The sequence below is a fragment of the Propithecus coquereli genome, unplaced genomic scaffold (assembly GCF_000956105.1).
Source record: "Propithecus coquereli isolate 6110/MARCELLA unplaced genomic scaffold, Pcoq_1.0 Scaffold283, whole genome shotgun sequence".
Lineage (NCBI taxonomy): Eukaryota > Metazoa > Chordata > Mammalia > Primates > Indriidae > Propithecus > Propithecus coquereli.
Window position 1 is genome coordinate 1,264,443 of NW_012148430.1, and position 16,844 is coordinate 1,281,286.

General features: G+C 40.0%; 2 protein-coding genes across 2 annotated transcripts in view; both read left to right on the top strand.

The window, feature by feature from the left end:
• Positions 1–9,216, top strand: part of NDUFV2 (NADH dehydrogenase (ubiquinone) flavoprotein 2, 24kDa) — a 32,336-nt gene extending 23,120 nt beyond the window's left edge. The window contains exons 6-7 of the mRNA XM_012648371.1: positions 2,121–2,197; positions 9,066–9,216. Coding sequence (XP_012503825.1) covers positions 2,121–2,197; positions 9,066–9,159 — 171 coding nt within the window. The 3' untranslated portion in view covers positions 9,160–9,216. The remainder of the gene's footprint in view (positions 1–2,120; positions 2,198–9,065) is intronic.
• A 2,364-nt stretch (positions 9,217–11,580) lies between these two features.
• Positions 11,581–16,844, top strand: part of LOC105813611 (ankyrin repeat domain-containing protein 12-like) — a 48,457-nt gene continuing 43,193 nt past the window's right edge. Inside the window, exon 1 of the mRNA XM_012648372.1 lies at positions 11,581–11,739. The gene's annotated coding sequence lies outside the window, so the exon portion shown is untranslated. The remainder of the gene's footprint in view (positions 11,740–16,844) is intronic.

The following is a 16,844-nucleotide window of genomic DNA, read 5'->3' on the forward strand; positions in this document are numbered from 1 at the left end:
TACAGAATAACCTTGGTGTAGCAACTACCAAGACTTAACAGATAGTAACATTTTGCCACATTTTACTTCAGATATTGTTATCATCATCATCATCTGTAGAAATAAGCTAGATACACAGGTGAAGCATCCCCATCCCAAATCTTACGCTCTTCCTTTCATCCCACAAGGTAACCGTTATCATAAATTTAGTGTGTATTCTTCCTATACATGTTTTTAAACTTTTTCTATGTATGTGTGTAGCCAGACTAATACATTACTTGTTTTAAAAATTTTATAGAGATGGTATCATACCTCTAAGTACTGCTTTAGCTGGATTTCACAAGTCTTGCTTCTTTTTTAGTTCAGCATTTGTCAAGTTTTGCATTTTGATTTTTTTCTTTGACCTTTGTTGTTTAGAAATATTCTTAATATCCAGATATGTGGAGTTTTCTAGTTATCTTTTAAAAAAATCACTTGCCACGCTAATTATATCATGGTTTTCATTCAGGATGTCTTGTTAGGTCATAGTCTTAGAAATTTGTTTATGGAAATTCTTTGAGGACTGCATTGAAGGTAGATTGTTCAGGAAGCGATTTGTGGCCAGGTACAGTGGCTCATGCCTGTAATCTCAGCACGTTGGCAGGCCAAGGCAGGAAGATTGCTTGAGGCGAAGGGTTAGAGACCAGCCTGGGCAATATTGAGACCCCCATCTCTGCAGAAAATTTAAAAATTGGCCCAGTGTAGTGGTGCACACCTGTTGGCCCAGCTTGAGGCCAGAAATTTCAGGTTGCTATGAGGATGCCACTGCACTCTAACTCAGGCAACAGAGTGAGACCCTGTATGGAGGGGAAAAAAGGGATTTGCTTTGCTTCTTTCTTGTTCCTGGAAGTGCTACTGGCCCAGGAAAAGCCTCTTTCCTTATACCCTATGTCTTTCCAGCCCCTCAGTGCAAAAGGTTCCAGACTAGCAGTTTTCTTTGAGGGACAGTTTAATTTCTAGTTTACTCTTTTTTTTTTTTTTTTTTGAGACAGAGTCTCACTCTCTTGCCTGGGACGAGTGCCGTGGCGTCAGCCTAGCTCACAGCAACCTCAAACTCCTGGGCTCAAGCAATCCTACTGTCTCAGCCTCCCGAGTAGCTGGGACCACAGATACACGCCACCATGCCCGGCTAATTTTTTCTATATATTTTTAGCTGTCCAATTAATTTCTTTCCATTTTTTGGTAGAGACGGGATCTCGCTCTTGCTCAGGCTGGCCTCGAACTCCTGAGCTCAGAACGATCTGCCTGCCTCGGCCTCCCAGAGTGCTAGGATTACAGGCGTGAGCCACTGCGCCCGGCCTCTAGTTTACTCTTATATTGAGGGTATAGCTGTTTGGGCTCTTAACTTGGTATGGTTTGGATGGTCTCTTGTTTAGAGTCTCTTGGGCTGGTAGTGGCTTTGTCCCTTGCCCCTCTAGGCTTTGAAACCCTGAAGCCAAGTTTTACTTGGTTTTTCACTTGTCCAAAACATGGGTTTTCACTGAGTTTTTGGCCTCTGGGTATTTGTTTCTTGATTTAAACAGGAATTAGATAGTCAAGGCTTTGTATGAAGCATTAGAAGTCTAAATGTAGCAGCCTATGGATGTGTTTGTCCAAGAGATAGAGATTCTTTCAGTAGTAGTTAGAGCTTTGGATTACAGATAGATATCAGGCATCTACTTACAAGTTACTAATTACTTTTTATACCCCATTGTTTTATTCAAGGATACAGCATTTATTGAGCATATGCCTTGGCATTATTCTAATTTATATATTTTCTCATTTAATCCTCAAAAACATACTGAAGTAGGTTTATAAATAAGCAAATTTGGGGAGGCTGAGTAACTTGTCCAAGACTACTAGTAAGTAGGGGGGGCCAGGACTCAAATGCAGATGTATTTCACTTCAAAGCACTGCTCTGTATTGCCTCTTCAGCTATAGCTCTTGTTGTATATTATATTTAGCACTCTATGCTATATATAGGAATTAGTCAGTTGTTGCTACCTTGGTAACTATCTTGTGAGCTGAGAGATAGGCAGACAATAAAATAGCTGGTTTTAGAAATTAATATCCTTAAGCAGGAAATAATTTCAATATGACTGTTATAATTTGTTTTTTCCTAGGAGGATCTCACACCTAAGGATATTGAAGATATTATTGATGAGCTCAAGGCTGGCAAAATTCCAAAACCTGGGCCAAGGTATGCTTTTGTTTATATATATGAAGTTTTAATGGCTTAACCTAAATTAATCTTTCACATAAACTTAATCTTTAAAATTTTATACCCTAAGTTCACAGGAATTAGCAAGAGCTTTGGATAGTATCTAGAGTAAGAATTTTTTTTTCTCCTAAAACCCTGTTAGATAATCATCTGATATCTACCTGAGTATTTATAGAGAAGGAAAATCTGCTACAAACAGAAATCTGTTCCATTGTTTAAAAGTTCATACTGCTAGAAGACCGACCCAAAGACTATCTCTCTCTATTTTCCACCTAAAAATCCACTTCTGTCCTTTGAATCAACACATTTTTTTTTTTTTTCGAGACAGGGTCTCACTCTGTTACCCAGGCTGGAGTGCAGTGGCACAATCATAGCTCAGTGTAGCCTCGAACTCCTAGGCTCAAGCGATCCTTCTGCCTCAGCCTCCTGAGTAGCTGGGACTACAGGCACATGCCACTGTGCCCAACTAATTTTTTTATTTTTTGTAAAGACAGCGTCTTGCTATGCTGCGCAGGCTGGTCTCGAACTCCTGGGCTCAAGCGATCTTCCTGCCTTAGCCTCCCAAAGTGCTAGGATTACACATGTGAACCACTGTACCAGGCCAACACAAGATAATTTTAATACCTCTTCCAAATGACAGCCGTTCGGTTACTCGAAATAGCTATTTTGTCTTCCCCATATTTTTTTCTCAGATTGAATAACCAGTTTTTTCATTGTTTTTCCTTATATAACGCAGCTTTAGTCTCTAACCTCTGTGGGTTTTCTAGTTGGCTCTAGTGATTCTAATGTATTTGAGATACATCCTGAGTAGTGCAGAGCATTTATGGGACTGCCTCCTTTGTTCCAGACATTAAACTTACAATAATGCAGCCTAATTACATCAACCCTTATTTCAGATACATTATACAATTAATTGCATTTAATAGTCAGAATGCCTAGATCTTTTTCTATTTATCCATTGCTGGATTGTTCCCATCCTATAGTCATGTTATATTAATTACTTTTTTTTCAGTTATGAACTGAACTTTTACTGCTAAACAAGCCCCTATTTCATATCTAAGTGTACAATTACTCAAAACTCTCTCTTAATACGAGCAAATGTTTGCATGGTTTTATACAGTTGTAACCCCTCTGTAAAAGTTTTTTCTACTTAAGTCATATACACCTTTTCTTCTGTCAACATGTTTGTAGGTTTTAATGGCCATATAGTGTTCTGATGTTTTTAAAAGAGCTATTATGTGCTCTTTATTCTCCTGTTTTAAAATATTTTTTCCTAAGTTTTATTAAAAATAATAATTCCCTGAAGTTGAATTACTAAGTATAAGTGGTTCTATAGTTTCCTCTCTAGAAGTATCTCTCATCCTTCTGGCAGACTAATAACCCTACTTAGTGAGAAAATGAGGTCAATTCAGGGTAACTTAAATTGAATACACACTAGCTGGTCCCTGTTAACTATTGCTTTCTTTTCTAATAAACATACCTATGCTACTTTCAACACCCTAAGCCTATAGAATTTGTTTCACTTTTGGGGGGATACTTGCTGTGTTTTAGGAGATACATTTCCATTGTGAAAAATCATTCTCCTTTATGGAGGTACCTGAAGTGAAACCTTTTGTTGTTTAACATTACAGTATCCTTCTTAGCTACTGGTCCTAGCCCTTATTTATTCTTGCTTCAAATGTAGATACCCTCCCCTCAGAAGAGTTCATATTTCACAGTATTTTCTACAAACTTCAGCTCCTTTTTAGGATTCAGATGTTTTTTAAATAAGTTTATGCTATTCTTATGTCTATACTCAAACTCATAACTTCTTTCAACTTTTGGATACTTTTTTTAATATCTCAAGTGAACATTTGCCCGTGAAATCCACTTGGGTTCTTTAGTTGGCCCCCTTTCTTCTGATTAGATGTTTATAATTCTGTAGTCATAATTTTGTTGTTTAGAATCTCCTACTTTCCTTGTTAATTCTGTGATCTACAGTGGACAACATGAATCCAGTATTACTCTCCTGCCATGCAAATAGGCAGATAGTTGCTTTGTCTACTTTATTGCATCACATTACATTACATACTCAACACTCATTTATTTCACATTTTTGAATGTCTGCTGTATGCCAAGCAGTATTTTAAGTTATGCATACAGTTGTAAACAAGATCAAGTTCTCATGTATCTTATATTCTAGTGATGGAGACAAATGTAATATCTGAATGATAAAATGCTATTAAGAAAAATGAAGTAGGATTAGGGGATAGAGAATGATTGGGAATAAATTTAGTCAGGAGAGGCCTCTTGGAGGTGGTAACATTTGAGCCATGACCTGAATGATGAGCTGGAAGGAACCATGTAAATAGGTGGAGGAGCAGTATTCCAGAGATGGGGGGTGGAGATGTATCAAGGTTCTAGCGGAAAAAACAGTATGGCTACAATGAGGTGACTGAGGAAGAAAGTGGTGGAAAGGATCAGAGAGGGAGATGGGGCCCAGATAAGAAATCTGGGTTGAATCCCAAATATAATAAAAAGCTGCTGTTGGTTTTCAGTAGGGAATGATATGAGCAGTCTTGTTAAAAATATTGTCCTAGTTGCTATGCAGAGAATAGTTTAGAATGTAGTGGATGTTTGAGGCTGAGGAATTATGAGAATTTCTAGCTTTTTGGCTTGAGCATCCCTCCTTTAACTAAAATGGAGAAGATTTAGAATAGGGCAAGTTTGGGGTTAGAAAAGTCAGGAGTTTTGTTTTAGACATGGTAAGTTTGAGATGCCTGTTAGACATCCATGGTAGAATGTTGACAGACAGATGTGAAGCTGGAATTTAGGCTGGAAATAAGACTGGAGATTCATTAGTTAGTAGACATGGTTTTTAAAGTCATAAGTCTGGGTGAGAATGTCACGGATGAAATTAGAATTTGTTATTTTTAACATGGGAGATACTATAACATTGTATTTTAACATTAATAAGCAGAAACCAAATACAGTTAAGCATTTCAGCATGTGGTAATAATAGGGATGTTGCTTGTCATTAGTTGTATACAGTTCTTTACTGGGATTTTCTTGACAGTGTTCTTCTGGATTTGAGCCAAAGACTTTAGAATCATTAGTGTCTCAACCTATTTTTATTTTTTACTTATCACATCTCTTATTTAAAAGGCAGAAATAAACCTACTTATTTTTCAGTAATTGCAGAGCATCCATCAATAGTAAATAAAGCTTGTATTCAGACATGGTAACACTAGAATGTCTTATCAGCACAGGCAAACAAAAACTTTTGACTTTACCTCCCCAAGTTAATATCTTGGATATATAGATAATGAGAGACTGAGCTAGCAATAACCATAATACAGTTATTATTTAAATTAACCAAAGCTGCTAATTGTTTTTATTGGTATTTTTATGATAAAGTTCTCTACTCACATATTTGAAAGAGGTTCTAATTGTGAGTCTTTGAGTAATGAAAAACTGTAAGAAATTAAACTGGTTCCACCACTAGGTCTTCCCTGGCCAAAATTAGTAAAAGACTGATGTTTCTATGGCTCAAAACTGCTTTTTTATTATTTTTGGTAAATGACTGTTAAAAAGAAAATATTAAACCAGTGGTAAGGTAATGAAGTTGACCCTTGAACCACGAGGGTTAGGGTTACCGATCTGTGTGTAACTTTTGACTCCCCAGAACCTTTACCAGTACTGTTGACTGGACCAGAAGCCTTACTGATAACATAGTGGATTAACACATTTTATATGTAATATTGATATGTACTATATATTCTTACAATGATGTAGACGAGAGAAAAGAATGTCATAAAATCATAAGGAAGGGAAAATATATTTACTGTTAATTAAGTGGAAGTGGATCATCATAAAAATCTTCATCCTTGTCATCTTCACTTTGAGTAGGCTGAGGAGGAAGGGGAGGAAGGGTTGATCTTGCTGTCCCAGGGGTGGCAGAGGCAGAAGAAAATCCACATATAAGTGGACCCATGCAGTTCTAACCTGTGTTTTTCAGGAGTCAAGTATGCTTTTTCTGAATTTTGACATTAGTATTTGTGTGCTACAATTGTTCTTGTTTTCAGTTGATTTAAAGCATGGAAAAACAACTTCTAAATCTGGTTTCAAATTACTAATAGTTCTTTTTAGTATAAATTAGTTTATAACTATTTTTAAATCCAACTTGAATTCTTCATATTTAGTTTTGTTAAGATCTTAAATTTTGCACAATTCTGTGGGGTGCAGGTAATATGTGAAACATAAAAAATATATAGCTAGGCTATATGGTACCAGTGTGGTTGTTGAAAGGTGACTGTAGACAATAAAATCATTTTTGGTTTTTTATACTAAAAGTAGGGGCAGTGGTGAATATATCTCAGCAATAAAAAGGTAAGCACTAAACTTCCATAAAGTAGTTTGTCCTTAAGCCATAACACTTTACAGAAAGGCCAGGTTTTCTAAAATGCAAATGAGCTAAAATGATCCACATGCATAGTGTTGGAATGGCTGAAAAACCACGTTTATGTTTTGAAGTTTAATGAAACAAGGTAATTATTAGATGGCATTTTAAACATGAGATACTATGGGAAATCATTTTTTGTTCATTAAGTGAAAAACTCTAGTGTAAATTGTGGCTGTCAGGTGAATGGATAGGGCTAAATCACTGTCTCTTGAGTGTCCTGAGGCATGTGTACAAATGGTGCCAGGGGAGAATTACATTAGTAGTAGATTAAACAAAATTATAGGTTTAACTGAAGGATTTTATAATTTTTATAATTTCTTAATATGCATTGTGTGAGTGGCGGGGAAAGGAGGTGGTTTGCAGCCAGACATAGTGGACCACTGGAACCCCCTTTTTTCTCTAAAGTATGCCATGGGCCAGGCATGGTGGTGCATGCCTGTGGTCCCAGCTACTGGGGAGGCTCAGGTGGGATGATCCCTTGAGCTGAGTTCGAGGCTTCAGTGAGCTATGATTTTGCCACTGCACTGCAGCCTGGATGACAGAGCCAGACCCCAACTCTACAAAAAATAATAATAAAATATGTCATGGAATTGTAATTTCATGGAACAAACTTTAGGAAATTCTGGGCCAGATTATTCTTAAAATAACTATCATATGTAAAAATGCTGTAATCCTGTGAAGAATTCAGGAGGTATATATGATTAATTCTATTTATTGTTCAAGAAACTTCAGTTACTATAATCTTCCTAAATTGATCCTTTGTGTTGGTAAAGAAGGTATCAATATTAAGGAGCTTATTATTAATTTAAAAAGACCCATATCTATCCAAACTGATAAGCATTAAGATACCAAATGCTCAGCTTTCAGGAGACTTCTAAAATGAAACATATCATATTCCATTTTGATATTTGATCAAGAGAAAAGTTGTAGACAGAAGTTCAACAGAAGGGGTAGCTGAACTTAAACAAGTGGGACTCTAATAAAGGAAAAGTTCCTCGAAAATAAATTAATTTCATTATTTCATTGGCAGTTAAAGAGCAGCAGTTGTATCTAGTTAATATAAAAAACGACAAAGCCAAATAGTATTTTTTTTTATTTTTTAAGTTAAGTATCATTTTGACACTTACCCTACATCATTAGTTCTAGGCTCTACCAGATAGTATATAATGACTGCTATTTGATCTGTTTTTATAGTGAACAAAAAGACCTATAAATGCAACTAATTTCTGACTTTGTACTATTGTTCATTACAATACATTATGTGGTTACTCGTATTACTGTGGTAACTTGAAAGATCTTACAAATGATTATGTGGTGTCATTTTCCTGTCTCAACAAAAAATGATTTCCTAGGGCTCTAAACAATAGATTTTTAGGATTAGTGACAGAATGTGAAAGGCAAAGTCAGAGGGGGTTGAAAACATACAAGCTAAACAAGTTCTTTAGCTAAAATCTGTGGCAGGAACAAGGGAAATTAGCAGAGCCAGGGAATAGTCGGGGAAGGGTGAAGTGATATGGAGTAGGTGCTGAGCTGTGCTCTAGCAACAGAGGTCAGCCAGGACAGAGGTGAGCAATTACGTGGGAAAGTATGTGTGGGGGTGAAAAAAAACGCAGGCAGGTTCTTCTACCTCTGCTCTCCCTCTTCATAAATTCCTCCATCAGGACCTGTTCTTGTTTTCTGCTATTTGTGGATGTGGTGGCTACCCTGGTCTTGAAACCTTTTTTTCAAAAAATTACTACTACTTATGTAGCCTTAAAAAAACATAAATACAAATAGATTTTGACTTCACTGCTTCTAAGGGACATCCTCCCAAATTTTCATATTTCTCGAGGAATCCAGTTTCAGTTTTTATTTCCAAATATAGTGTATAAATGTGTGTGTTTCTTCTGTTCACTGTGACAGTGGATCTCAATCTAAATAAAATTCAAGTATAAAAAGAATAAAGATAGTGCTCTAGTTTATTAAAACATGTGTTTTAAAAATGTTCTCTGGGGCTTTTTTCGGGGGGGGGGGTGGCAATAGTTCTTTACTCTGATCTTTGGGCAGATGCTGAATCTGCCAAACCTTGCTTTCTGTAGCTATAAAATAAAGCCAGTATCATTTGTCTCATGGCATTGTTATAAACATTAAATGAGCTAATGTATGTACATTGCTCAATAAATGGGAACTATTATTAGTGCTATTTTTATATTTTTCATATTTATGATGATTTGATACATCTTTTCATACTTAACTTTAGGAAGAGAAAAATCTTGCAGCAGTTGATATGTTTGAGTTAAAACATGCTAGTTCTTGAGGGAAAAACAGTTACTTAACTAGGCTGTTGTGAGATAACAATTATAATTTTTTAAGTAAAAATGTATGAATGTTAATCATTAACTTAATATTACTTGCTTTTCTTTTCAGGAGTGGGCGCTTTTCTTGTGAGCCAGCTGGAGGTCTTACCTCTTTGACTGAACCACCTAAAGGACCTGGCTTTGGTGTGCAAGCAGGCCTTTAACTTATATTCAACTGTAAATATGTCACTGGAGAAATAAAATATGAACTTCCTAGCTACATCAACTTTTTATATTATTTGTTTATTCCGCTCTATGTACATCTTAGTGGTAACCTAGCCCCAACTTGTAGGTGTAAGTATTATGTCAAAATGACAGAGCACCATTTTAGTCTTCCACTATCTATGGCTAACTATGAAGACATTATTACACAATCTAGTTAACAGTTACTCCAGTGTCACCCATTTTCTTTTCTTTTCTTTTTTTTTTTTTTAATCTTTTTCTGAATCTAAACACAGAAACAGAACAGTGTCACTCATTTTCAACTGCCAGGTCACTTATCAATAATAGGTTACTGTGCAGTACAAATTCTGTCAAATTTCAAATATATTTTGCTTTCCTATCTTTAGCCACAGTCAAGTTTTAATCCCTTTAAATATTTTTATATTTACAGCATGTAATTGTTATTGTATTTCCAACTGGTAAGTGACACCTCAAGCACACTGTATGTATAAGAAGGATAAGGTAGTTGTCTGTAGAAGCATTATCGTTCTTAAAAAAGAAAGGTACAGAACACTTTAACATTACCCTTTGGCTATTCTGACACTGCAAGTATACAAAAAATAATTGGGTGAGGAAATTGGAAGTATAATCATGAGTGGAAAAATCAGATATGCAAAATATATTGTATAGAATAGATATTACCATTTAGAAAGATAAAACCTTTGTATTACCAGTTCAAGAAACTAGCTTTAATTTTTTAGTTTTGCAAATGAGAAAAAAAAATAGCTTTAATCTATGAATAACTAACTCTAATCAAATTGTTTCAGGATTTCTTAGAGTCACTGTTTGGCCTTGCTTTTGAGACATACTATTCACTAGTAATTATGATGCCTAAAAACATGATGATTATTTTTAAGTATGTCTTTAAGAATCAGGTTTTTTACTTTAGAGAAGGTAAACAATAACAATTTTCCAAGTGGCACAAGTTAACACAATGAAAATGTCTTCCTTCTATCCTAGAGCTCTCTTGACTTTCTCATAGGCAATTTTTTCTTTGTATTTCATGCCATAAACACCCAAATTAAAATGTTACGCTATTCCACTTCTAGCCATAGGGTGCTCTCTTACTATTCATGTTGAACCCAATGTTTTATAGTTGGGAGAAATCAGGAACCTAGAAAAGGAAAAATTCCTGATCTTTAATGCAGGTTTATGCTTTATATAATAATGTGTTGGCCTTCCTGGAATAGTCTGAATGTCACCTCATCTGCCGTGATCACATCTGAACCCTTAGTTTACCAGTGACATAAAGGACAGTCTTACAGAAATTTGTAACTGCAGTCATTAAGTCACAAACGGATGCTGTAGTAGTTTTTAGAGGCAACAGTTAACAATGAGGGAGGTGACGGTTTCCCGCAGAGTATGTAACTCTGTGGGTGCTTAAAGTTAAGACATGTACAAATTGTTGCGGATTAATCTCTATGTAAATCAAATGCGCCCAGAGAGAAGTCAGAGTACATACTGCTGCTATGGCGAGATGGTAAGTTTTCCTTATGCATTCTTCCCCAGTACCTGAGCAGTTCCCTCTTAAATGCTCAATACCACATGTGGAAAAATGCACTGAAATTTCTCTCTGGTCATTGGAAGGTGTGACTGGGAGGGGTCTTACGATCCTGCGGATCCCAGGGCAGGTGCACGCTACTGCACTTTCAGGGCGTGTGCTGGGGCCCCACCTGGCGCCGGGGACGACGGGCTCTAGGCGCAGGTGCAGCCTGCTCCGGCCGCGCAGGCGCACTGCGACACAGACGCGCGCAGCCGCCCCGCCTTTGCCGACCGCGGTGCGACCGGCCGGCAGCCGCCAGCTTAGTGGGGAGAAACTCCCGCCTCGGCCTCTAGCTGTGGTGTCAGCGTCGTTTCGCCCGTGGCCGAATTCAAGCTTCTTTACCCACCCCTGTAAAAATAACATGTGAATACCCTACGTGGGGCCTCTTCATTGCCGCCGCCATTTCCAGAAGTCTCCAGTCACAGCTACTGCCGTGGTCGCCGCAAAAAGCGACTGCAGAGCCCGCTCGCTGGGCAGCGTCAGCGGCGCCTGCGCTGCGTCCTAGCCCAGCCTTTGGTGCCCCCGCTTTTCTCCGGTGGGTGACAGCAGAAGAGAGGCGGTGACACCGGGTGGGGCGGGGAGACGGAGCAACGCGAAGGGAGGAGTTCCGGCCCGCACCCCTCCGCCACCGCCCACTTGGTACGTTCCGCCTCCCCCGCCCTGCTGCTCGAGATGCTTCTCCACAGAGCAGCAAGAGGGGCGGGCGCCGGGGGGGCGGGGCGGTCACGCCGCCCGTCCCGTGCCCGCGGGAGTCACGTGTCCGAGGGAGTCACGTGCCCGCGCCGCAGCCAATAGCCGGGCGGCGCCGTCCTGGGAGCGAGGAGGCTGTGGTGAGAGACGGACCGAGACCGGAGATGTTTTCAAGCCCAGCCCCGTCGGCGTTAGTAGCGGTTGCAGCAGCGACGAAGACGACGACAGCGACGGCCACGCCGAGGCACTCGTTCAGGGGGTAAACCCTCCTGCGCTGGCCGTGCCTCGGGTTCGTGCGGGCGAGGGGGGCGTGGCGACAGGGGAGGAGGAAGGAGGGGCGCGGTTTCGAGCCTGTGCCCGACGCCTGGGAGGAGACCCCTCGGTTCTGCGTTGCTCCCGTTTCCCCTCCTAGAGCAAGGTAGGGGACGCGCCCTGCCCACCCCGCCGGCCCCGGACGCGCCGCCGGCCAGCCCGGTGCCGAGGCGCCGCCGGCCTGACAGTGACAGGCCGTTAGTGGCCCCCGGCGCGGGTCCGCCGCGGCCCCGCCCGCCACCGCCGCCTTTCGCGGCGTCCCGAGGAGCCGCGGCGCAGGTGGGAGCCGCCAGCTGGGCGGGGGCGCCGCGTGGGGCGGGGCGCGGGCCGGGTGGGAGGCTGGGCGCTGGCGGCCCTCGCCGCCGCTGCCGGGGATGGGCTGCCGCCGCCTCCCGGAACATGGCGGGGCTGGCGGAGCGTGTGCGTGCGAGTGTGCGCGGCCCGAGAGGGCGCCGTCGGCGTGCCGGGCCGGACCCGGCGGGGGCGGGGGCGCGCCCGACCGTCGCGCGCTCTCGCCGCCTGTCGTTGTGCGTGCGCGGACGGGGACCCAGCCGCGGCTGCTCGGGCCGGGAGTGCTGGAGGTACCCGGAGTCCGGGGAGAGGTGGATGTCAGTGAGAAGGAGAAATTGCTTCTTTAGTAGTCTCAAGAGAAAGGAGAGCGGCCACGCTGCAGTTCCGTCTGAATTGCCAGCGTGAGCTGCCCTTGCCGCATTGTGCGCTCAGTTCTCTCCGCCGTTTTCTAGTGCCCATTAGAGTGGTGTTCGGAGACCCTTGGAGCACGTCCGGTTTTTAGATGTTATTTTGAGGAATGATGCGGGGTGACGCATCCTTGAGGATCCCAAAGCGTTGAATAAACGGTTGTACAAAGAGGTTACTGAAGGCCAGCAGCTGACAGCTGTTTTAATGATAACAGCAAGAAACTTTTGAGGATGGGAAGTTAACAATGTTGCACTACTTGAAATCGTAGGAAACGTTTAAAGCAGTGTAGTCACCGGGATTGTAATTTCCACTGGACATCTGTGGCTAAATTGCGAACTCGAGTGAAACGTTTAGCAGATCCAGTCATCTGTGACGCTTTGGAATTATCTCTAATTCTGAAGTTGAAGTGAACCTGCGTTGTCAGTCGTGTCTTCCTGTTTTAGTTTAAATTATAGACGGGGCGCGGTGGCTCACGCCCGTGAACCTAGCACTCTGGGAGGCAGAGGCGGGAAGATTGCTTGAGGTCAGGAGACCAGCCTGAGCAAGACCGCGTCTCTGCTTAAAGTAGAAAAATTAGCCAGATGTGGTGGCACACGCCTGTAGTCCCAGCCACTCGGGAGGCTGAGGCAGGATCGCTTGAGCCCAGGAGTTTGAGGTTGCTGTGAGCTAGGCTGACGCCACGGCACTCTAGCCCCGGTGACACAGCGAGACTCTCTCAAAAAAAAAAAAAAAAAAAATTACAAAGGAAGGCTAACTAGTGAAATAGGTATTTTAAGATAAATTAACTGGTTATTTAAAACATGTGCTCAAGTAGGCCGTTAAAAATCCTGGGCACTGATCTCTTTCAGTTTCTTAAATCATTATACAAAAGTTTTCCTGGAGATTAGCTCAGAACTGGCAAAGATTTATAACTCTGTTGGTGCCAAATGAAAATGAGATAGTGTCGACTGTATAAAATGATGTCGATATATTAACTAATCTTGAGAAAAATCTTTAATTTCAGTTAAAAGCAAAAACATTTAAAGATTATAATTATTTCCTTGGGAGATTATAGACAAGGGAAGAAAGATTTTACTGCTTAAGGATCTTTGATAGTTGACGCAAGCACTGGCTACATTTCTAAAGCACTACAGACAGCTTGACTTAGGTCAAGCTTAACTATTCAGGTTATGCGTTCTATTTGAGACAGGCAAGGTGTTAAAAGGAAGGAAAACCAGCATGTTAAGTGTATTCATGGAAGGAAAATTAGAGTAAGAAGTAGGGTACCTTTAGTGTTCTTGATCTCTTATAGTTTTCCTAGTAATTGTTAAGAATTAGTCGTTGTCGGAATAGTTTTGTGAACTAAGCAGAGCTGGGAAAGTGGAAATCTCTGGGCCTGTATTCCGTGAAGACTATTTCAGTAGGAGTAAAGAGAACAAAAATACTGAGATGAGGAAAGAACTTAGTAGCTGAAAATACATTGTGCAGTCCCTGGTATTGGTTCTTTAATATCCAAGAAAAAAAGCCTGAGTTTATTTGGAGACAAGTGTCCAACCAATGGAATGAATTTGAAAGGAAGATGTTTTTATTAAGATGTCAATGTTACTTTTTTCCGTATAGAAGTGGTTGGAAAATGTAACTGTATTCTTCTGAGGTAGATTGGCGAACTTGGTAGTCACTTGAGATATTTGGAAAACACTTTGTTGGAAAAGAGATTTTTATTCTAAAAAATATGAAGAAGAATTGTAAAAATGTTACTTCAATTTCTTGATATTAGCTGACCTGTAAATTTTCTGTAAACTGTTCTTATGTTTTTAGAGCATTTTTTCAGTCTAAAAAGAATGGTAGTGAGATTAGTAATTTCCATCATAGTCTGTAAGAGGTTTAGACCGCTTTCTGTATATAAACTTAATCATATTGAGGTAACATCTGCCAGACAGACATGAAGAATTTGGTAATTAAAACAGGTTGCTTAGGAGCTATTGACACTGCTTTCTGACGTGAAATGTGTTGCTAACAATAACACGTTTGTAAAATGCCTGTCCCCGGTAAAGGGTGCAGTCTGGTAGATTTATCCTTAGACTGGAAGGGACCTCTAATTTTCTAATCCATTTCCCTCATTTCACAGATGAGAAAATAAAGGCCTGATAAGGTGAAATGACTTACAGCTAGTTTGCAGCTAGTTAAAACAGTCTGTGGTTTGGCTTACAGGTTTCTTTCTGTGAAGATGCTAATTTGCCTCTTTGCTTAGAAGTAGCTTTATGGAGTTGTGGAAAGAACACTGAAATATAAGTGAGAAGGCCAGGTTTTAAATTCTTGACTTGTCACTTCCTATCAGTGGTTTTTGACATATAACATTAACTTTCAGAACCTTGCCATCTTAATCTACAGAAGTAATTTTCCTACGTAATTTACAGCGTGTTAGTTGGAACAAATAAGAATACTATATAGAAAGCACACTGTAAAGTATAAACTTTTATGTAGATAAAAAGTATTGATATTATTTTTTTAAAAATACAATTTTTAAAATATAGCAAGGTGTTTAGATCCCCAGGTTTTTGCTTAGCCCTAGCTTTATTGTTTTCAGCACCTGCTATTTTACAGATTATAACTCCCTGTAGATAAATTTTCTGATCCCCGCTTAGTTCTAATCTTAGTAAAGCCTCTTATGAACATTTTAAATATTGCAGTTGTTAGAGCCTGACTTCCCCTGGAGAATACCAAGTTTCTTCATCTAGCATTTGAAAACATTCTCATATACACTCATGCATGCATAATCTGCTTCTTTAAGAGACAGTGGCTTTTTTCAAAGTAATAGTGAAAGTATCTTAGTAACAATGTTAATTTGTCTCTTGTTTCCAGATATGGCAATAGTGGGAGATAATTTCCTTCATAAACTCAGCTTTAAATAGTTCATGTTAAGGTCAACTGGTAGATCTGAAATATATACAAATGTTAAAATAGAACTTTGATTTGCTTTTACTGTTAAATTTTAAAACCATTTACTGTTCGAAATTGATAATACTATTATGGAAACCAGTATTTCAATATTGTATTAGGTTATTAAGTATGAAATGTCCGATTCCCAACTTTGCCAGTTGGTATCTCTGACATTTCACTTTGACACTTGTAGTTTTATTTTTATTGTGAAGGCACATCCTCATTCTATAAAACGAATGGTTCGGCTTGTGATTATGTTTCACATTTTTTTAAGAGCAATTCTTGTGAAACCATGGATAAAGTAAAAAATTTGTGTTATTTTCGAATATGAGTTCCATCGTGGAACCAGTGCAGCACAGACAGCTTGAAATATCAACAAAATGTTTGGGAAGGATGTGGCCAATGAACTCACAGTATGTCAATGATTTGAGAAGTTCTGTTCTGGTTTTAATGTTAAAAATGAGCCACGTAGGTGACCTGAGACCTGGGGAGATAACGATGAGCTGAAAGCTGTAGTAGAAGTGAATTTTCAACCTATGTGTGAATTAGCGGAAAGGTTTGATGTTACTATTCCAACAATATTGGATCATTTGAAACAAATCGACAAGGCAAAGAAGCTGGATAGATGAGCTTCACATGAAATTAAATGAACATCAGAAGAGAAATCATCTGGAAGCTTGCCTGTTTTTGCTCTCAGGACATAAAGGACATTTCTACATCATATTGTTACGTATGATGAAAAAGGGATTCTTTTTGACAATCTAGATATGTCAAATGAGAACCTCAATTGACATGAGAACCTCAGTGACAATGAGAACCTCTCAAAGTCTAAGCTTTCGGCACAATGGTTGGGTAAAGATGAAGTGTCAAAACACAGTCGAAAACTGAATATTTGTCAAAAAAAGCTACTGGTTTCTGTTTGGTGGTCCATAGTGAATATTATCCGCTACAACTTTATGAAACCTGGTCAGTTGATTACAGCACATGTCTACTGCAGCCAGTTGGATAAAATGATTACGATGCTTGGGATTAAGCAGCCGAGACTGGTCAATAGAGACAGGCCAATCCTCCTGCAAGACAACACTGGACCACGTGTCACACAAACAACGCTGTTCAAACTACAGAGGCTGGACTTGGAAACTCTCTGTCGTCCACTGTATTCACCAGACCTTGCACCAACTGACTACCATTTCTTCCAGGCCTTGGGACCACTTCTTGGAAGGAAAAATATTCAGTTCTCAACAAGCTGTGGTAAATGTCTTCTGTGATTTCATTGCCACTTACTCTCCAGGCTTCTTCAGTGCTGGTGTAAACAAGCTACCACAGGCCGGGCGCGGTGGCTCACGCCTGTAATCCTAGCTCTCTGGGAGGCCGAGGCGGGCGGATTGTTAGAGCTCAGGAGTTCGAAACCAGCCTGAGCAAGAGCGAGACCCCGTTTCTACTAAAAATAGAAAGAAATTAATT